Source organism: Rattus norvegicus, chromosome 20, assembly GCF_036323735.1.
Source record: "Rattus norvegicus strain BN/NHsdMcwi chromosome 20, GRCr8, whole genome shotgun sequence".
NCBI lineage: Eukaryota > Metazoa > Chordata > Mammalia > Rodentia > Muridae > Rattus > Rattus norvegicus.
This window is the reverse complement of record NC_086038.1, coordinates 50,460,880-50,484,218: the sequence shown is the minus strand read 5'-3', so window position 1 is coordinate 50,484,218 and position 23,339 is coordinate 50,460,880. Positions and strand designations below refer to the sequence as shown.

The following is a 23,339-nucleotide window of genomic DNA, read 5'->3' as shown; positions in this document are numbered from 1 at the left end:
AAAAATAAAGTGTTGGTGGCATTGTGGTAGGCATACATTCCTTATTTATTTTAGACTTAACAATGTCACATTTTATCTTTATCAATACATGAAATACTAAATAGCTTTCTCTTCCAAGGCAAAAAGGAGAAGTTACTTATTATACCACAAAGAGAGCAGTGGGTAGGGTAGTAACAGAGGAACCACCCGCCCAAAGCTAATTACTAATCTTAATAATGATAATCTTGATAATTATTACATAGCTCAAGTACAATTTGTTTAATCAGCGGATTAAAACGTTATTAAGACAGAGGTAATTTTTTTACCAGACAGTGCTGTAGTTGCTTAAAAAATGAATTTCTGTTAGTTTATGGATCATAGAAGCTTCCTTTTCAAATGGCATTCCTTTTTCTTTTTACTTATTGTATGTGTGAATATAGGTGCATACGTGGAAGTCAGGACAAGTGAGCTCTCCTTTTACCATGTCGGTCGGGCCTGAGAGTTGAACTCAGGCTGTTAGTGTGGCGTCAAGTGCTTTACCCACCAATCATCCCCCTGCTTTTTACTAGAACCTCTGTGTAGAATCGATGGCACAAAGAATGTAACATTTACATTTTTGTATCGCTAAACTGGTTTTTACAAGTGTATAGGATTTCATCTGCCAGCATTGTAAGTTCTATCAACCTCAATGAAATAGAGCAAAAACTATATTTTTGTAATGGATAACAATTTCTTGCTTTGATAATCTTAAATTATACAGATGGTTTATAAAGCAGTGATAATCTTGATCTCTCTCTCTTTCCCTACTCTTTACAGAGCAAACTATTCATGGAAGGATTTAGAAGCTTGAAAGAAGGAGAGCCAGTGGAATTTACATTTAAAAAATCCCCCAAAGGCCTTGAGTCAATACGGGTAACAGGCCCAGGTGGGAACCCCTGCTTAGGAAGTGAACGAAGACCTAAAGGGAAGACGCTGCAGAAGAGAAAACCAAAGGCAGATAGGTAATGGCGCCTGGCTGACTTGTGAGTGCATTGTGTCGGGGAGTATTTAAACTTTCTCATTCTTCTGCTTTTGGATTTTATAGAGACTAGCCGAAAGAAAATGTCATCCGTGTGTAGCAGCACAGACTGTCAGGAAGAGTCTTGTCCTGCAGTTTGGACGGCCTTCACAGTACTGAGCTACAATTAGAGTGAAGTGTGGGGCTTGACTACCGTTCCCCAGACTGGGACGACGGAGGAGCTCAGATTCCCACAGAGGAAATGCCTCTCTTTGGACAGTTTTTCAGTCTCCACCTGCTTTTTCCAAAGAGAGTTTTAAAGTGATAAACTCACACATTAAAATCCAAACATCAAAAAAAACCTGAAGATACGAGGAAAGTCACGTGAAATCCCAACTGTAGACAGAAGTCATAAATTTTATTCTGTTTTGAAATTTATGAGATTTTTTAACCTGACTCTTGCATGCCATCCATTAACACCTGCATATCTTCCCACTCTCTGAGTCTGCCAACATTTATATGCAGTGCTGTCCTGGCCATTTCCTGTGCTTTGAAGTCCGCGCCGCTGTATCAATTCTTATGTATACAATTTTGAAATATTTTCTGATTACATCCTTTGAATAAGTATTTACTACTGAAAATCTGAACCAGAGATTATGTATGGAAGCTTTTGGTACCTGGTTCTAAGCTGCTGTCCAAAACCAATTAGAGCAAAAAATACAGCTAATAACAGCAAGACAGCTTACTGACTCTTGGTCTTTTTAATTATGTAACTACGGACCTCACTGTTTATTTTGTTTTATAACATTTGACTGCTGCAAATGTGAGTTTTGATTATACAAAAAATGGAAAATCATTAGGCTTATTTTAAAAAGCAACATAATCTGATAATCTAATTTACTTCTTTATACTAGTTGGCTTTCTGTTGCTGACAAAATACTTGATAAAAATTAACTTACAAGAGGAAAAGTTGTATTTTGCTCACTTCATGACTGATGGAGAGGAGAGAGTTGGCACAGTCCCAGAAGGTATATCCTCATTGATCTGTTTTTGCCAAATAGGCCCCACCTCCACCTCCTTAAGGTTCCAATAACCCATTAAGCTATAGTGGGTTAATCCACTAATGTCCCTTCCATAGTCCCTACGAACACTGTTGCACTAGGACTAAGCCTTTAGCATGAGCTTCTCTGAAACACTTAGATTCAAATTGTATCATTCCCAAATACCTCCTGCTAGCCGTTCCTTTAGTGTAGTTTGCAGAAGCAACAGAAGCAAGGGTGGCAGCTGAGAGCTCAGTAAAGGATGCTTTCCCCGTGTACCAGAAAGCAATGGCGGTGATTTGGATTGGGGTGGTAGACATAGAAGTGGTGAGCGAAATTCCTGTGTGTTTTGAAGGTGGAGACGGCAGGATTTGCTGATGGATCAGATGTGGACTGTGAGAGAAGAAGAGTCCAGGATGATTCCAAGGTTTGTTTGCCTGGGTAACAAGAAAGATGGAGGGAGTGGTTCCCAGATGGGGAGACTGCAGGAGTGAGATGTACACAGATGGGCTTGGGGATGATGAGTCTTCCCGAGGGTTGCAAGTGTAGTGGGCAGGTACAGGGTGTGGCTGCAAATGACATTTCAGCAGTAGTTGCTGAACTCATGTTTGTACCCATCATGCAAGGAAAGCGGAGTAGCCCTGGGTCATTGTAGCCCTGGGAAGGAGCAGTGACAGAGACTGAAAAAGCAGTGACAACAGGAGTGTCTCCTAGAGCGGGTTTTGTTTTGGAATACTGGGAAAGAGAAGTCAAGGAGGTGAGTATCAAGGCTGTTTGGAGATGCTGATGACACAGTGATCAAGATGGTCACTGAGCCTCCAACCACTTAGCAACACAGAAGTCACTGATGTCCATGACAAGAACAGCTCTGCAGCCTGGGGAAACCTGTGGGTCTCGTTGAACAGTGAGAGGAGAGGAAGCAAAAGCAGCAAATACAGTACTGGGGAGGGGGTGCCTCTTGTAAACGTTAAGAAGTTACAGAACATGTAAATGTTGACGGGGAATGGTTAAATAGAAAGGAAAGATTCAGCATGCAGGAAAGAGGAAGATGGTGGCCCCAAGGACTTCTGAGTGGTTGTAAAGACGGAATGTAAGGCTTGGCTCTGAGGCTGCCGTGACCTCCACACAGGTAAGTAGACGTGAACGTGGAATTAGACGGCCTGTTGCTCTATTTTGTACTGCTCGCTTGGTGCAGACAGACTTACCAAGAAAGAAGGTACTCACACTATGAGGGAAAAAAGATTTCAAGGCTGTACTGGAAGCTCACTAGATCAGTCAGTAGACGTGCGTTTAGCCTGTCATTGTGTTTCCTCTCCCCAGCACACACTCATGGCTACTGTCCTAGCTGCTGACGTCTGTTAGCTAGCACTGACACAGTTGATGTTTGATGATTTCCTACTCCTTTGTTCTGTTCCAGGCTCCGTAATCCTCGTCACCAGATTCAGCAACTCTAGTTTTCCACATGTCACTTTTTATAAAATATTAGAGAAACAGTCTAAACAAGGTGCTATAACCCCAGCATCTGAAAGCACTGGAAAGTTGAGGCCAGTGTGAGCTATCCAGGAAGTTTCAGGCCAGCCAGGGCTCCACAGTGAGACCCTGCCTCAGTCTCAGTCAGAACAGCACTGTGAGGAGGCCTCAACAGACTACTCAGATAAGCAAGCAGGGCGAGCACGGGATCCCTGAGTGAGAGCAGATTTAGCAGCACGGTACCAGAGGTACAGCTTGGGACGGGAGGATGGCCGTATCTAAAGGGCTTCACAGGCAGAGATTGTCCCCTGCTCCCACCTAAAAGCTGTGTGTGTGTGTCCGTGGCGGCCTGCCTAGAACACCAGTACTCAGGGTTAGTCATGTAATCTTCCTTAGAAAAATTCATGCAGTGTCAGACACTGCTTAGCTTATTTTCTCTTCCTCTTCAGAAGAGTAAGGAGAAGGTGGTCCGTGTAGCTTCCTTCATTGTAAGCTGGAGGTGACTGAGACCCTATGCTGTGCTCTTAAACTAGCCTGGTCTTTTCTAAAGAACACGCTTTACTATGAAAGAAGAAGTTAATTTTAACAGATTTGGGGTAGACTAGTAAACTGATTATCTTGTCGGCCTTTGTATTTACACGGTACTATTCTGTCAAACTACATTGTGGAATTAACTATTTCATCCTCAAACCTTACTTTATACTTAGAGATACGTGGAATGACTAAACCGATGTGCAGCAGTGAGAAAATTGGCCTAGAAATCTCTGTGCAGATGAAGTGACTTGATAATTAGCAAATGGTACACGTGACTTAAGAACACTTGTAGGGACTTCACGTTTGGAAGTTGTGTCTGGGTGTGGACCTCTGGTTCTGGGACTTGTCTGCTTACGATTTCACTTCTTCACTCTTGTAATCCTGTCCTGTCCCTGCCACAGTGACTGTTGTCTTCGTTCTCCTTAAACTTCCACATCTTCTGAACCAGCCACCCCCTGATGACATTGGGAAGCCTTTTTCAGATTTTTTTAAAAAGTAATTTATCTTTTAAAAATAAGAATATTCAAGTGCTTCCAATTAATTTGATGTAATATTTAATTTTTAATCTGTATTAGCACATGAGTACTTTTTTCCATCTTCTATATAATTTAAAGTAGTATTTTGTTTCTAAAGAATATTAATTGCTAAGGTTTTTTGAGTAGAAAAGCAGAAAATCCCCTTGTTTCTTACTATTTAAGAGGCCTTAGTTCAAGATGGTTTTTATTTATGCTTAATTCAGAATTTGGCATTCTTGGTAGTCCAATATTGAAATGACGCGTTGTGATATGCTGTCTTTATGGCCAAAAAAACCAGGTTGAGTATAAGTAGAATCTAAGTATGTGCTATTTAATTTAAACTCAGAACAGTTAAACACACACACATGCACACAGCCCTGGTTTTTTACATGGAGATGTATGATAGTTAATTTTACCGAATCTTGTGTAACTCCAATTGGACTCAGATTGTTTTAAATTTGTAAGAAGGTTTTGGAAGAGGTTTGGAGTCAGGGTGTTCAGCAGATGCTGCCTAATGGAGAGCTATGTTTTACTTTTCACATGGAAAGTGTTTGCAGGGCCCCTCCCTCCCTCAGAACAGGAGAGCTATGAATTGGGTGGTGCTAGCTCTTCCCTCAGTTCACTTCTGCGCTGTTAGAACTGCTCCCATTCATTATCTCCACGGGATAATTTGGAGGTTTCTAGTTACTTACGTGGGAAACCTAGTGCTATGGCTTTTGAAATCTTAATAGCATTCCTGAAAATAATCAGCCGATGGATGCTTAGACGGTTGTTTACTCTAAGAAGTGAGTCCTTCAGTGGTGTTTCTTCACGTTTACTGTGTCCCAGAACCTCAAATTAAAATAAACTGAAAGAAAACTAAAATGCTATTCAGATGCTAGAGGTGTTTGAAAAAATAAATAAATCAACGATTTCCAGTAAATAACTGTTTCACCCTGATACTTCTGTGATTAGATTTAGGAATTTGCTGTTTAGTGGGTTCCTATTGTGGCATAGAAGTCTTTCAGGCATGAATTGATAGGCCAGATCCTTTGAGGTCTGTCTGCGGTGACCTGTGACCCCTATTCTTACAAGATCAACATCTGAGGGCAGGAGATTAAGGCACTTTAAAGACTGGAATGGTAAATGGAATGGAGAAATTAGCCAGCACATTTTGGGTGCAAACCATCAAAGTCGTCAAACAGCTCGCTTACTCTAAACCTGGCGTATGGGTGTAACAAGCTGGTTTTACCATGCCTGTTGGATTCAGAAAGAACAATTAACTTCAGAGCATTTTATATCATAATACATTTTAGCTGTGACACAGATGGAGTTCATACAACTTAACTCCAAAATATCAGGGAATGCAAAAGAGTCTGTCTCGATGGCCGTATATTTAATCTATGGCCAGATTGGATATTTGTTTGGAAAAAAATATTTTAAAATGTTTGCTCTAAAATACTTATTAATAATGTTAGATAAATATGTACTTCTACTGTCTCAGAATCTGAAGTTCCTGAGCTGTAGCTCTGGGTATTTACTGCTGAATTGCAAGGAAAGCCAACTGTTTTTTTATTTTTTAAGTTGGATGTAGAAAATCGAAGGCACAGCATTGATCAGGTGGAAACAATCGGGTCTTTTCTCCTGCTTTGTCTTCTGAGTGTGCTGTGTAAAGCTTTGCATCCTGCCTCTTAAAAAGTATTTCTTAATACTAAAAAGGCTATCTAATTATATGCTTTTCATATAGTCATTTCAGAATGCTTGTCCTTTGTTAGAAATTTCACACAGCCCTTCATTTCCTTCCCATTTGTACCCTGGATAGCCGTGAATTTGCGTCTGTACTCTGAGCAACTGCTTAGGGCTACCCTGGATAACTGGTGTTGCTCCCATGGTTTTGTTAAATTATGGAGCACCTACGAACACTAATAAAACCAATAGCATACCCAAGTCTCTTCAGGTTTTTTGTTTGTTTGTTTGGTTGGTTTTTTTTTTTGTTTGTTTGTTTGTTTGCTTTTTTTTTTCACTTTTTAAAATTCCAATCCCAAATTTCTGTATTATAGAGCTAATTTTTAGGTGGTTTTCCTGCCCTTTCCTGGGCCTATTTGGCCAGCAATCTTTAATGAGGCAATTACCATCATTTCCTCCATTCACATTCTCTTAGCAGATGCTCTCCCTGCTGTGACCTCTGTTCAGACCAGGCAGACAATGTGCCGTTCGTTCTCATCACCCTCAGCCAGACACTGTGTGGGGCTGAGCTTCCTCCTGCCGTTGCAGAGGTCTCCCCAGATGCCAAGTGGCAAGCAAGCAGAATTTTAAGTTGATTTTCTGATCATCATATGTTCAAGTGTGATAAATGTATAATGTTTCTGGGAAAACACAAACGGAAGCAGCTCCAGTAGCTTTGCAAGATCAGCATGCACTGCGTTGTTCCAGTGCAGAGCTCCAGTGAGAGGTGGGTGATTTAGACCATGACATCACTGCTCAAAAGGGAGGGAATATAGGGAGCTCCAGTACTAACAGGGGTCACCCGCTGCCCCTGGACTGTGCTTAGGCGTGCTTTCAAACAAGCAAGACGGCATTGTTTCCATCGTCACAATTGTGTAAATATTTGAAATTGAATCTTAGAAATAGATTCTTGTATATCATATCTCATAGCTGTGGTATTCAGTTTTTTCTGAGAACAGAATAATGTATGGTCAAATTGAATAGTAATCAACCAAAATTTCCATACGTATACTTTTAAATCTCTCCACTGAAGTGGTAGTCTTATATTTCAATTTCAAGAAACACAGGGGACTAGCCGAAGCTTCCTTAATGAGAGGCAAAGCTAATTCCGTTCTCGTGAGGCTAAAGAGCTGTCAAATACTCTTGTACATTTGTACTGGAATTTAACAGTTTCAGTTTGGTGAAACAGATGAAGAATGAGAACTGCTGTCAAAATGTGATTTGTTATTACAATAAGATAATTTTATATTAATACGTATAACATGAACAAAATTTCATGTTCTTCTTGGAAGCAGTAATTCTGTAAAACAGACCATTGTTTTGTCAGATTTACAGCAAACTTCCATATAATGTCCTTTTAAACGACATACAGTTTCACATATAAGATCTTTAAGGTTTTGGGGCTAGACAGAAAGCCCAGTAAGTAAAATACTTACCTTGTAACCAGAGGACTTGAGGTTGATTCCCAGAACCAACCTACAGAATCAGGTATAGCTGTGTGTTCAGAATTCCATGACGTTACGGACAGACAGATAAATCCCTGTGACTCACTAGCCACCTGTGGCCCTGACTACTCGAGGAGTTCTAGGCCAGTGAGACGGCTCAGAACAGGGTAGGGGGCCGCAGAGGTGGGTCAGCAGGGGAAAGCACTTGCCATGCAGACCTTGTGACTTGAGTTTGGTCTCTTGAACTCAAATAGAAAGTCAGATGCGTGGTGTGCATCCGTGATATTAGCACTTTAGAGGCAGAGTAGAAGAACAACAGAATGGGTTATCCTGGAGCACACAGTGTAGTCACAGAAGCAAGAGGGACCCTGACTCAACAGCATGGAAGGAGGAAACCCAATCCTGCAGTGTGTCCTCTGACCCTCACACAAGAGCTGGGTAGATGTGCACCTGCACACAAAGAGAACAAGCTAGGTGCTTAAAGAGTGATGGCCGAGCTTGTCCGCGGGCCCCAACTCACATTTTTACCTTCACACACACACATGCATACAGGTATACAGTGAATTGTTGGTACAGCTAAATAAGCAGAGAACAAGTATTAAATCTTGAAAAAAAGTCAAGGAAGTCAATATTCGGTTTTGTTTGTATGGTTTTGTTTCTTTTGGGGGGCGGGGGTTGAGACAGGGTTTCTCTGTGTAGCAGCAGGGGCTGTCCTGGAACTCCATGTGTAGACCGGTTTGACATGGAACTCGGATCCACCTCCCCAGTGCTATGGTTAAAGGCATGCATACTGCTGCCGGGTGAAGCGCAGGTTACTTTAAACTGAGTTAGCAAGGAAACAAATCAGACATCTCCCTTGCTTCTAAGAGAGAAAGCCCCTCGATGATGGGGCTGGCGTGCATAAAAATGCTTGGTATCCAGGGCTGTGGACATGGTGCTTGTATAGTCAAGCTCTAGTGTTCCGTGGGGTTCTGTGGTATTTTCCAGCAAATCTTCCACATAATTTTGATAGACAGACATTGGACCCCCTTCATTTAAGCTTGTAGGATGAAGCTTTTTAAGTCAAATAAAAAGTGGTCCTAGGCACAAAGGGATGTAAGTGCTCAGTCACAGTATCAAGAGGGATTTAATTCCCAGCAATTGTGATAGAAGCCTAGGATTGATTCTATTGATCTGGAATACTATGACTTCCTCTGGTCTGTTAAATATGAGGCACTTGCCCTCCTCATGCTGGGAGTCACATCAGCCTCATGCAGACATAAGCAGCAGAGACTAAGTGGGTGTGGCTCTCAAGTGGGCATGCATCATTCTGTGATGAGGATTTAATGAGAGGACTTTCTTGTCACACACATCAGCAGCCTTCTCAGAACCCAGCGGCAGGTTACACCAGGCAGGGAGCCATCCTGGGGCTTGTCAGCACACCACTTTCTTCATCCCACCCTCTCCCGCGTCCTGTCGGTCGTCGGCTCTTTGCGTGCTTCAGTGTGCAGTGACTGCCTCGTGCTTCTGTGTCCATGTTACCCCTTCACTCACTGAGTCACTTGTGCTCCTGAATGAGCCCTTGGTCTTGACCCTGTTCGTAGTATTTCCATAATCTCTCTTGCTTTTTGCTTTATTTCTTTTGAATAGCAAATGAATATTGGCTGAGATCTCTTGTGGTTGTCTTTTTTGTTTTTTTATTTTATTTTTTTAAGATTTACTTACTTTATATGTGAGTACACTGTCACTATCTTCAGACACACCAGAAGAGGGCATCGGATCCCATTACAGATGGTTGTGAACCACCATGTGGTTGCTGGGAATTGAACTCAGGACCTCCGGAAGAGCAGTCAGTGCTCTTAACCGCTGAGCTATCTCTCCAGCCTGTGACTGTCTTTTATCATTGTTTTTTCCATACAGTTTGGCATCTTAAAATCATGTTTTTAGCTTCAGAGGATATCTTCTTATTCTAAACTCATTCTGCAGTAAGTTAACTGCAGATGCCAATAGAAACCATAATGTTTGTTTTACATCAGACATTTGTTTTTCTCACAGTTTGTGGAAACTGTATGTCCATAACTTGGTGTGTACATCCATGACTTGGTGTGTACATCCATGACTTGGTGTGTACATCCATGACTTGGTGTGTACATCCATGACTTGGTGTGTACATCCATGACTTGGTGTGTACATCCATGACTTGGTGTGTACATCCATGACTTGGTGTGTACATCCATGACTTGGTGTGTACATCCATGACTTGGTGTGTACATCCATGACTACTCCTTCTCCCCACCTCCCCTTTCCCCCCCTTCCTCCTCGGTTCCCTGAGCCTTTAAGAGGGGGGTTTAATAAACACATTATCACATTAGAGATAAGTATTCCAAACTCTCTCCTTATTTCCCGTTATGGATCTCTGGGTTAATCACTATCTGCTGCTAGAAAAAGCTTCTCTATTGAGGGCTGAGCAATGCTCTGTTCTTTGAGTTTGACAATATATAATTTCTAGTGATTTTTATTGCTATTCCTTTAGCAGACTAGTGACAGCAGGTCTATATCCATCTGGTCTCCGGTTGCTGGCCTGCTGTGAATTTTAGGAGCTCCATCTCATGGAGTGGGCCTTAAAGCTAATCAAAAAGTAACTGGTCACTTCCATCTGTGCTGCCATTTTGTCCCAGTATATGTTGCAGACAGGTCCCTGTTATGTGAAAGGCTTTGCAGTAGCTGGTGAAATTGATTACTTTTCTGTTCCAGCAGCATGCAGAGAACCATGTCGTAGGGTTGAATTTTCTACTTTGACATCAGCTCAACTTCTCTGTCTGTCTGTCTGTCTGGCTGTCTGTCTGTCTGGCTGTCTGGCTGGCAGGCTTGCATTCAAATTAATGGCATAAGTTACTTGTACCCCAAATTACCATCAGCTTTGGAGAGTAATCAATGGCTTTGGCAGTAGCCTGTGATACTTGGGAACTGGGTTGTCTGTGGAATCCCTTTGGCCAATGACTCAGCATGATCAAACCCATTTCTGGCCCTGGACATTTCAGTAGGTGGCATCAGACACCCAGATGGCATTGTCACCTCCATTATATGGTGGTTACGCTTAATTTTTTCATGAACTTTAGGAAGCTGCTACAATAGTAGGTTTCCATATCACACTTGAAAAGGCCGTTAGTGTTATTTGTCCCTTATTTCCTCCTTTACCCTGCCTCTCATCTCCCCACTCAATTCTCCTACTCTGTAAGACTATATTCTACTTCCCCTTCCTTGGAAGAGTCCCTGCTTCCCGGGGTCCCTGACTAGCTGTCTAACATTTGTGGTTATTCTGACTAAAGCCCATATATCTAAAGCTTAAAAAGCTGATATTCACCTATGAGATACCATGTAATATTTGTCCTTTTTGGATATGGGTTACCTCACTTAGGATGATTCCTTCTGTGTCTATCCATTTACCTCTCAATTTCATAATTTCTCTTTTCTTAATAGCTGAATAATGTTCCACTGTGTAAATGTTCCATATTTTCATTGTCATCTGCTGATGTGTACTGACTGTACATTGTCATCTGCTGATGTGTACTGACTGTACATTGTTATCCGCTGATGTGTACTGATGTACATTGTCATCCGCTGATATGTACTGACTGTACATTGTCATCCGCTGATATGTACTGACTGTACATTGTCATCTGCTGATGTGTACTGATGTACATTGTCATCCGCTGATATGTACTGACTGTACATTGTCATCTGCTGATGTGTACTGATGTACATTGTCATCCGCTGATGTGTACTGATGTACATTGTCATCTGCTGATGTGTACTGGTGTACATTGTCATCTGCTGATGTGTACTGGTGTACATTGTCATCTGCTGATGTGTACTGACTGTACATTGTTATCCGCTGATGTGTACTGATGTACATTGTCATCCGCTGATGTGTACTGATGTACATTGTCATCCGCTGATATGTACTGACTGTACATTGTCATCTGCTGATGTGTACTGATGTACATTGTCATCCGCTGATATGTACTGACTGTACATTGTCATCTGCTGATGTGTACTGATGTACATTGTCATCTGCTGATGTGTACTGATGTACATTGTCATCCGCTGATGTGTACTGATGTACATTGTCATCTGCTGGTGTGTACTGGTGTACATTGTCATCTGCTGATGTGTACTGACTGTACATTGTCATCTGCTGATGTGTACTGACTGGTGTACATCTAGGCTGTTTCAGATTTCTGGCTATAATATGCAGAGCATCAGTGAACGTGTATGTACAGATATCTCTGTAGTAAGAATAGGTTCCGTTGGAATCTAATATCTATCTATACCAGGGGTGTAGAAGGGTCTTGTGCTCCACCAATTTGCAGCTTCCCCACTGACTTCTGTAGTGCCTCTACTGTGTGCACTCCCCGGGCACTCCCCTTCCCTTGCGTCCTCACCAGCATGTGCTGTCATGTTTTTTATTACTCTGGCCATTCAGACTGCTGTAAGAAAATTCCAAAGTAGTTTTAATTTGCTATTTCCTGATGGCTAAGGAATTTGAATGTTTTTTAAGTCTTTCCTAGCTGTTTATGTTCATCTTTAGTCTTATACCCCATTTTCAAATCTGGTTATTAGCTTTCCTGATATTCAGGGTTTTTGCTTTTGTTCTTGTTTCTTATTCTTTATATATCTTGATACTAACTCTCTATCACATGTATAATTGTTAAGGTCTTTTCCCATCTGTCAGCTGTTGTGGGAATGATGGGTGTCTTTTGCTGTAAAGAAGCTGTCTAGCTTCATGGATCCCATCTGTTTTTTTGTTTTTTGTTGTTGTTTTTGTTTTTTTTTTAGATGTATTTATTATATGAGTGCACTGTAGCTGTCCTTCAAACCCACCAGAAGGGGGCATCGGATCCCATTACAGATGGTGTGAGCCACATGGGTCCCATCCGTTAATTCAGTCTGAATGCCTGTGCTGTCGTGTGCTGTTCAGACAGCTCTTCCCTGTGCCGATGAGTTCACGCCTACGACTATGTTCTCTTTTGTCCTGCTCAGGGAGTATGGTCACATCTTGAGGTTCTTCATCCATTTGGAGTTCAGTTTTGTGTGGAGTGCTAAGTATGGATCTATTTGTACTCACTCACAGGCAGGCATCTGTTTGACCAGCAGCCTTTGCCAACCGTAAGCTCTACTGCAGAGCTGTGGCAATAAAAACAACATGGCCTGTTAGTTACAGCAGACATGTTGATCATGGAGTGGCATCGAAGACCCGACATCCACGGGCATATTTACAGACTTGGACCACATCAGGTTGACGTCAAAATTAACCATCTCCTCGCCAACGCGACACCTTCTAGATATGCTCTTCCCTGGGCAGTGTTCTGTGAATATTTGAAAAGAATATTCAGCAAATATTGGTGCATTATTGTATTGTGTTAGATAGTAAGGTCTGTTAGTGCAGTGCAAATGTTTACTTACTGTGTAATGTCTCCTTTTTATCACACGGAAAAGGGGATGTTAATTTTCAACTGACAGCTGTTTTCTCTGCTTTCCTATGAGCTAAGAGTGTCTGTTAGACGTGCTTGGACTTTCCATCAATAGCAAGTAAATTTCATTACATATTTGGGAGTTTTATGTCTTCTTGATAGATGGGCCTTTACATTTATGAAATGTTCTCTAGTAATCTCTTTTAAGTACATTTTAATGTATTCTTTGATACTTTCTTACATGTACCCAGTATCACTTGAACATTTCTAAGCCAAACTCCTTCTCCCATGCCCTGGTAATTAATTTTGCTTTGAAGTATTCTTTAATATTTCCCAACTTTTAAAAGTTAGTTTTTACTAATGCTTCAAGAATTCTACTTCAACAAGCCTGGCCGTTTCAGTGGGATGTGTACAGAGACAGACCATCCATATTTAGTTACTGATGCTGTTAGATTCAGCCTGCCATTTTACTGATTGTTTTATTTCTCTGCCTTTTAGTTTCTTTATTATTTGTTTTCTCTGCTTCTTTTGGTTAATATCATTCCATTTGAGAAATGTACATGAACATAGTTCTACTTACCCATGTTATATTGTGCTTCTCTGTCTTACTGTTATGACACAGACACTGCAGATGTTACATTGTGCTTCTCTGTCTTACTGTGTTGAGGCACAGACACTGCAGATGTTACATTGTGCTTCTCTGTCTTACTGTGTTAAGGCACAGACACTGCAGATGTTACATTGTGCTTCTCTGTCTTACTGTTAAGGCACAGACACTGCAGATGTTACATTGTGCTTCTCTGTCTTACTGTGTTGAGGCACAGACACTGCAGATGTTTCATTGTGCTTCTCTGTCTTACTGTGTTAAGGCACAGACACTGCAGATGTTACATTGTGCTTCTCTGTCTTACTGTTAAGGCACAGACAGTGCAGATGTTACATTGTGCTTCTCTGTCTTACTGTTATGACACAGACACTGCAGATGTTACATTGTGCTTCTCTGTCTTACTGTGTTGAGGCACAGACAGTGCAGATGTTACATTGTGCTTCTCTGTCTTACTGTTATGACACAGACACTGCAGATGTTACATTGTGCTTCTCTGTCTTACTGTGTTAAGGCACAGACAGTGCAGATGTTACATTGTGCTTCTCTGTCTTACTGTTAAGGCACAGACACTGCAGATGTTACATTGTGCTTCTCTGTCTTACTGTGTTGAGGCACAGACACTGCAGATGTTTCATTGTGCTTCTCTGTCTTACTGTGTTGAGGCACAGACACTGCAGATGTTACATTGTGCTTCTCTGTCTTACTGTGTTAAGGCACAGACAGTGCAGATGTTACATTGTGCTTCTCTGTCTTACTGTTAAGGCACAGACACTGCAGATGTTACATTGTGCTTCTCTGTCTTACTGTGTTGAGGCACAGACACTGCAGATGTTACATTGTGCTTCTCTGTCTTACTGTGTTAAGGCACAGACACTGCAGATGTTACATTGTGCTTCTCTGTCTTACTGTTAAGGCACAGACACTGCAGATGTTACATTGTGCTTCTCTGTCTTACTGTGTTGAGGCACAGACACTGCAGATGTTACATTGTGCTTCTCTGTCTTACTGTGTTAAGGCACAGACACTGCAGATGTTACATTGTGCTTCTCTGTCTTACTGTTAAGGCACAGACACTGCAGATGTTACATTGTGCTTCTCTGTCTTACTGTGTTGAGGCACAGACACTGCAGATGTTACATTGTGCTTCTCTGTCTTACTGTGTTAAGGCACACAGCTGTAGAGCTTTGCCTTGATGCGTTAAATCAGTATTTTACACATAGATCTTTTAATAATTGCATTCACTCATTTATTGTTTATGTTGAGGGGGGGTTGATATGCATAGGAGACCAGAAGCCCGCTTATGAGAGTTGGTTCTTTGTTTCTAGCATATGGCTGCCTGAGGCTTGTACTCAGGTATCCAAGGGGCTCTGGCTTGATGGCAGGCACTTTACAACTTGAGCCATCTCCCTCCCTTGTAAGTATACACATTTGATTTTGATTTTTGTTTTCTTTTTCATTTGTTTATTTGTTTTTTGCTAAATTCATTCAGATATTTTATTCTTTTTTTTTTTTTTTTTTTTTTTTTTGGTTCTTTTTTTTGGAGCTGGGGACCGAACCCAGGGCCTTGCGCTTCCTAGGTAAGCGCTCTACCACTGAGCTAAATCCCCAGCCCCCAGATATTTTATTCTTATTTTAAAAGATATTTTAATAAATTTAGAATTTGCTTTGTTTACTATGTATGAGGCTCTCCCTGGATTTTCTTTCCAGTGACATAACAGACAACCAAGTCCCTATATCATCCCGCCCTCAAAAAAAGTTTCACCTTTGTTTCATGGACCTGAAGCAGAGGCTATGAAGTACTACTGTTTACTTGTCTCTTCTCCCTGGCTTCTTCAGCCTGCTTTTTTGTTTGTTTGCTTGTTTGTTTAATATGTATGAGTACTCTGTGTTCATGCACCAGAGGAGGGAATCAGATCCCATTACAGATGGCTGTGAGCCACCATGTGGTTGCTGTGAGTTGAACTCAGGACCTCTAGGAGAGCACCCAGTGCTCTAACCTCTGAGCCACTTCTTCATCCCCCACAGCCTGCTTTCTTACAGCACCCAGGACCTTACCCAAGGGTGGCAGCACCCATGGTGAGCTGGCCCTCTGACAGCAATCATCACTTAAGCGATACACCACAGGTTTGCCCGTCCCAGTCGAGGTCCCGTCTTCCCAGGTGAATCCAGCTCGTGTTATGTTGACCTAAAGCTGCTAGTGTAGCTTATAAGAGCCTTTGCCTCCTACCACTTACTTACCCCATGCAGTCGTTACTGTCTTGCTTCCATTAACTCTGAGAACAATAATACACATAGCTTTTCTTATTCTGTTGTTTGAAAGGCTCATATGTATTTCTTGCTTATAGTTAACCCTCCCCCTACTCCCTCCTACTTCCCATTGCACTCTACCAACAGCACATCTCCCTTCAACATCATGTCCTCTTTCAAACAAACCAAAGAGTTCAGTTACTAATGCTCCCATCTACTGAGACACAGGCAACTACTCTCCTCCTCCCATCAGCCATCAAGCGCTAATGGTTCCTTAGACGGGGACAGGGCCTCAGCATCTCTTCTGCTAGCCATGCTGGAATTTTGGCTGACTTGATCTTGTGCTGAGATTACAGCCGTATCACGCCCGTGGTGACAGCATTTCCCAGCTCCCTCCTGTGCTGGGATACACACATGTATGGTAGGTATGGTCCCCATAAGCTCATGTGCTTGAGTGTTTGGCCATAGGGAGTGACAGGGTTAGGAGTTGTGGCCTTATTTGCGTAGGCGTGGCCTTATTTGCGTAGGCGTGGCCTTGTTGAAGGATGTGTGTCCCTGTTGGGGGCGGGCTTTGAAACTACACCCTGTGCCTCAGTGTCTCCTGCTGTCTTTGGATCAAGATGTAGAGCTCTCAGCTCCTTCTCCAGCACCAGGTCTGCCTGGTTCCTGCCGTGCTTCTGTCATGATGATAATGGATTAAATCTCTGGAACTGTGGGCCAGCTCCAATTAAATGTTTTCCTCTCTTAGAGTGCCCTTGGTCATGGTGTCTCCTCACAGCAGTGACATCCTAACCAAGACACTTCCCATCTTCCAGCTCTTACATTCTGTTTCCCCTCAACATAGTAATTTATCCTTTGGAGATTCATACAGTGCAGCTCCTCACACTCATTTCCATTCCTCCGAGGCCACCTTCCCATTGTGCCCTCTCCCCAAATAAGAAAAAAACAAAACACCAAGTCCAACTTGTGTAGCCCATAGACTGTTTGGAGCCTGGTCATTCTCCCAGCGGCTAACCTGTTAAAGGTAACTTAGTCCTTCCCAAGTGCCCCACCCCTTGTACTCCAGAAGCCATTATCGATGAAGAGATTCATTCTAGTTACAATTATAAGGACTTTCTTCAATAGTTTCCTGTCTGGACTGTTTATTTTTGTTGATTTTTGAGAGGAAAGAGTGTGTCACCGAAGCCTTCAGTGTCTCATTCTCAGTTATGACTCTGCAGTCACTGATGGAACTGCAAAAGCAGCTTCCTGCCCCTAACAGCCCTGGCAGCATAGATCACTGACTTCTCTATGGTTTCTGACGGTAGCGTGGAGCGCGGGTGGACATCCATCTGCTCTCCTGCAGCAGCCCTGACATAGTCACCTAGCGGCCCCAGGAGCAATGTGAAGCACAGTGACAGCAACATGGTTTCTATAAGCAGCACAATCACAGACACCAGCATGGCCTCCAGTGGCAGCACGGACCATGGAGGGCTTCCTGTCGGCCTTCTGGGCAGAGCCATTCTCCTTTGCTGCAGCCAAGATCTCACACCTGTTCCAGCCCATCTCTGGTTCCACCGGGGCTCTTACTATCTTTCTCTTTTTTTCCAGTTTTGTGAGAACACTTTTTAAAAGCATCTTTCCATAAGACCTGCCTTTTTCAGTTGTTCTGGAGATAGTGTGCACTCTGCAGGGTCACCCTCTGCTACTACATCTCCCCTCAGAGCCTCCAAGCGTCTCTGGGTTTCTTGGTGCTGGCAGCTGCCACCACATTGAGTCTTGACTCCTACACATGATTTTTTTTTTCTGTTTCATAAAAGGAATTGGGTCTTTTTTCTCCGGTTTGTTCCTTTATTTTGGTTTTAATTATTTTAATTAGAACACGGCAAATTACGGCTTGCTTCGAATCCATCATCATTTGAATTTTATTGAGTTTTGTTAGTTTGTTGAGCTAAGATTCTTCAGAAGACTTGGGAGATTTTGACTTATTTCTTCAGGTGCTCTCCTTTGTCTTCATGGCTTTGTTGTTACTTTGTTGTTACTTGGTTGTTACTTTGTTGTTACTTGGTTGTTACTTTGAAACAGGGTTTGCTGCTTAGCCTCAGACTACAGTCGCTCCTGCTTTGCCTCCCCGCTTGCCTTACAGGTGTGTGGATCATGCTCAGCTTCCCATCACCCTCTCTGTCCCACTCTCCTGTCACCTCCCAGTTGCTAATTACACGTTCAGGCTATTTTATGGTTGTCCCCTATATTACAGAGATCCTGTTTAGTTTCACTTGATTCTTAATTTTAATTAGTTCTTTGAGACTTTTATACATTGTGTTTTGATCATACTCACTCCTCACTTCTCTCCCTGACTCCTGCACGGCTAAACTATATGTCCTTTTTTAATTTTTCTTTTATTGGATATTTCTTTATTTACATTTCAAATGTTATTCCCTTTCCTGGTTTCCTGTCCATGCCCTCTCAAGCCCTCCCCCTCCCCTCCTATAAGGGTGTTGCCCCTTTTATTTGTTTTTTAAATAATAAGTTGAGTCCAATGTGTGCCGTCCATATACTCCTAGGCATGGGGCCACCTACCACACATAGTTGACCTCTATTTGTTTTTTAGAATCTTAATTTTCTTTGTAATCCAATTTCTATCATTGCTTTTGTCACCAGTCCTTAAGTTTGCTGACTTATAAAATCCCGCATTTATTTATTTTGTTTGTGTGTTTACACAGGAGTGCTCTGGCATATGTGTAAAGGTCAGAGGACTGTTTTCAGAAGTCAGTTCTCTCCTTCTGTAAATCAAAGGCACGTTGTCAGGCTTAGTGGCAAATACTTTGATCGGCTGACCATCTTGGCAGCCCAAGGTTACTACTTCTTCAGTTTTTGTAGATATTTTTACTCTATTAGTAAATTCGTTCATTTTAAACATTGTAACTTTCAAGTCTAAAATACCTGTAACTTTGCTGTCATAATTTTTCATTTTCTTCTAAGTCCTTGAATGTATATATAGTAGCTGTCTTGGGATGTTTTGTTTGTTTGATAGCTTGCTTGCTTCCTTTCCTTCCTGTTTAGAAAATTTGAGACTCTTGAATATTCTCCCTCTTGAATATGGGTTAGTTTTCCTGCTTTTTATGTCTAGTAACTTGCTGTTCTAGGCAAACTGTTTGACTGATAGGTTTTAGATTGCATGGGTTATTTTAACTTCACAGGACATTGAGTTTTCTGTATGCTGTGGTCTTACTGCATTTTTACTCTGCCTTTACTTTTGTTGTGGTTTAGGTAAATTTATTTTGGTTTTGTTGCTGGGTCCTGGAGAATAGCCTTTCCTTTCTTTAAAGTGTGGTTCTTTTTCCATAAGGCAAAGGGTTACTGTGATTAATCAACTTTCTGTTTCTGTATTTAAATTTCAGTGTGGTTTCTATACAATCTGGCTAGTCAGTATTTCCTACCATTGTCTGATCTCAGGTATCTCTGTTTATCTCTCTTCAAATAATAAAGCCTTTCTTGCTCTGTTTTGCAGAGCTCTTAATCAGATGTATTTGTGCTTTAGGGAGATGCCTTTGCATATAGCCCTTGTCCCCAGAAACCTAGTTCATGAATTCTGTAGGAATCCTGAGGTGACGCCTGTCTGTACCCTTTGTGGATAAAATTAGTCATCCCTGACTGAGCCCCAGTGGCAGACCAGAGTACCTCCCACCCAAGTTTAACTTATTAGGTTGACGCCTAGGAACTTGGTTGAGTTATTTGCAGGAGCATGGTTGACTCAGAAGTAGCTGCATCCCTGAAACGCTCACGGCAATATGGCTGACAACTTGGGGAAGCTGTATCCCCAGGTTTTCTGCTCAGCTTGTAGGCAGCTTTCACCCATTGTTTACAGCTTATGTAGCTTTGGGGAAGGGCCTCCTTCCTCTCTCCAGAACAGAATGTTTCAGTGCAAAGGAAATTGCTACACACCAGTGCATGCGTGCATGCGTGCGTGCATGTTTAGAGAACATGTGTTTCTTCATGATTGTGAAAATGAGAGGCTTCCCTCAGGAGCCATTCCCTCAAGCCCTTCTACCTTGCTATTTGAGTCAGGTTTTCTCAGTGACCTAGAATTTCCCTCATAGGCTTAGTTGGCTGTCCTGACATGAACCCTAGGGATCTACCTGCCTCTACCTTCCCAGTGTTGGTTATAAGCACGCACCACTTCACCCGCCATTTTGATATAACTTCTGGAGATTGAACCTAGGTGAGCACTTTAATGAGTGAGCTGTCTCCTCAGCCCTAGTCTCTGTTTTTCTATTGAATTCTGGAGATTAATTTTTATACTGTCAGTATGGTTCAATTTTAATTTCTTAGTTCTGTTAGCATTTTGTCTAAGCTCCACCCCACAGTTACCTGGCAACAGCCAGGTGTGCCTGACACTGTAAAAGGGGCTGCTCACCTCTCTGACTTCCTTGTTCTTGTTCTGTCCTCTCACCCCTCCCCACCTCCGAGTGCTCATGGCGAGCTGGCCTCTGCTCCTCCCCTCCCTCCGACTTTCTACTACCCTCTCAGTCCCCTCTCCATGCCCTAAATAAACTCTCCTCTATACTGTACTGTGCACGCCCTTCCTTACACATCCACTAAACACATTCCTTCTCTCTTTATCTTTTCATAAACACAGCATCTCCCTCTAACCAGGATGCTGAGGTCCAAACTCCGTGCTTGCTCAGCGATCACTATGCACTGGCCCATCCTCGTGACCATAAGTGTTCTGTTGGGAAAAGAGACTGTCAGTGGGATGAAAAGCAAGCCAGTACAGTAAAGCGTCCTGGGAGTCAAGACAGGAGACTGCCTCTGCAATGCAGGGGAGCAGACCCTCGCCCTTAAAACTGAACTGTAGACACTTCCTTTTTCTTTTATCCTCCCACCACTAAAAAGAGAAAACATTTATTTAACCATTTATTTGCAACATACATGTGTGGACATTAGAAGTCAACTTGTGGGAATTTGTTCTCTCTTTTCGCCATGACGGTTCTGGGGATTAGACTCGGGTCATCAGGCTTGGCAGCAGACACCTCATCTTGCCACTCCTCCTCTGGGTCTTTGTGTCTATGTCACTAAAGCCCATGCTGTCCTGGAACTTTCAGCCATCCCCCTGCCTACCTCTGGTGCTAAAATTGTGGGGCATGTGCCGAAAATAGGGCTCAAGTTATTCTTTATATCCTTCTTCACCTCGGCAGTTCTTTGGAAGAATGCATACGGTCTGTGTTATCCTTCAGTTGATTTTTAGTTATTCCAAGGTATAAATCAGAAAAATATCAAATAAATGAACGTTGAACAATGAACTGTGTATGGAAAGACAGGTTGCATCTGTAACAAAGCAGATTAATTTTCTGATATCTCATCAAAATGCAAGTGTAGGGACCAGAAGTATACCATGGCGGTAGGTAAGTGCTTATTGCATACAGGGGCTCAGTTTTCACCCTAAGTAACTGCCCTCCCCTATAGGGGTGCTGACTGGTTTATGCCAACTGACTCAGGCTGTAGTCATCTGAGAAGACCTTCAGCTGAGGAAATGCTTCCTGGAGATTAGGGTATATCTGGCTAGTCTGTAGGCCTTTTCCTTAATTAGGGAGCAATAAGGGAATGACCAGCCTATTGTGGGGACACACCTGCTCTGTTTTGGGGGTGTACTAAAAGAAGCAAGAGGAGGAAGCCAGTAAACAGCGCCTCTCCAGGACCTTTGCGTCAGCTCCTCCTGCCTCCAAGATTCTTCGCAGTTGTCCCTTTGATAGCTTCCTCTGTGAGTTAGGGTATGCAAGCCAAATAAACCCTTCTTCCCTAAATCACTTTTGATCATGGTGCTTCATCACAACACTAATAGCCCTAACTAAGAAGAAGGCAAAGAAAATCACAGTGTACAAGGAATGGAATATAATTACTTGTAGAGTATCTGTAAAATACGAATAGTAATATCAAGAAGGTGTTTAATTTCTCTCCCCCCTACTCGTGTGTGTATGTGTGTGTGTGTGTGTGTGTGTGTGTGTGTGTGTGTGTGTGTGTGTGTGTGTGTTGGGGGGTTAGGGTCTTCTTGAGTTGTCTTCAAACTTGTCCCCCCACTTCAGCTTTCTGAATAGCAGGAATGACAGAAATATATCACAATGCCAAGCCAGAAGTCTTTTAAAAGATATCTCAAAGTGAGATTACAAATACTTATAAACAAAATGATACTGTATTAAAATATTGAAAATGAATAAAGATGTAAATGACGCAAACCCAGCTTGCTATCGCACATTGCTATGGAGCGGTGCTGACATAGTGCAGTCTTGTAAACACTGGGCCCAGTCTAAGAGGAGAGGCTCCTGTTTCTTGCTTCTGGTTACCCTCTCATGCCCTCAGACGAGGTAGTGGGGTAACTGTTTTTGTTGTTCTTTATAAAACATTCGCATCTTTGACATTCATCAGAGTCACCGGTTCCATGGATTTGTTTGTCCTCCCTGTTCTCTTTACCTTTTAGCCTTTCCTTCTTTTTCTTTTCTTACTTTTGCTGAAACAGAATCTCTGTCACTGGCTGGCCTGGAACTTGCTATGTAAACAGGCTGATCCTGAATGTCAGAGATCCTCCTGCCTCTGCCACCTTCATTCTCCCCTCCACGTCTGCAGAAACTTCTGTCTTTTCATAGCCCCGTCAAGGTGACACTTTCTCACAAGGATACTGATGAGTTAAACAGGATTGCATGGATGAACGGGCATTGGAAACTGGCTCCGCCCTCTTTTTATTGTCTCAAGCATTTGTTTACCTATGAGCTATGCCACACAGATTTCCTTACACAAATATAAGATATGAACAAACACTGTCATGTCCCTTTGCGAAGTTTTTGTCTAAATGTATTCATAATAACACTTTCTCTAGAATTATTAACTAGAATGTAAATTTTCCTTTTGTCTCTAGAAATGTGTGGGGGTTTTTATTGATTCCTGAGAGGATTTCTTATGGGTATTTTCTTACGTAAAGGTATACATTTTTCTCCTGAGTAGTCATCCTGCGTCTACTGTGACGTGCCAGTCTTTTTTGTCTTTGCTCTTACTCACCTAACAATTGTGAACATCTTTAGTAAACCCTACTTGTAGGAACAAAACATGAAGGATTTGGGGTTCTTAAGTATGTTAGTGGAAGGTTAAACATTCCACCTTTCACACATTCGTAGGAAGATCAGAAAGTGCCTCAAGACGTGAGTAAGAAATGAAAATGAAACTTGATGATTTGCACCCAGGATACCTTCTTTCTGGGTAATATGTCATCCTGTCTTATTTCCATCTCCTTTCCCTGGTATCGTCTTACATTATTAATGTTTTAAGTATATTTTTAGAACTTTACTCATTTGATTTATTAGTATTATAAACATAATGC

General features: G+C 42.1%; 1 protein-coding gene across 2 annotated transcripts in view; it reads left to right on the top strand.

Moving 5' to 3' along the window:
• The window catches only part of Lin28b (lin-28 homolog B), a 99,436-nt gene that overhangs the window by 62,917 nt on the left and 13,180 nt on the right, over window positions 1-23,339 (top strand). For both annotated transcript variants that reach the window (XM_039099150.2, XM_063279641.1), the window contains 2 exons: window positions 796-980; window positions 2,372-2,443. In XM_039099150.2, the coding sequence (XP_038955078.1) occupies window positions 796-980; window positions 2,372-2,443 (257 nt within the window). The remainder of the gene's footprint in view (window positions 1-795; window positions 981-2,371; window positions 2,444-23,339) is intronic.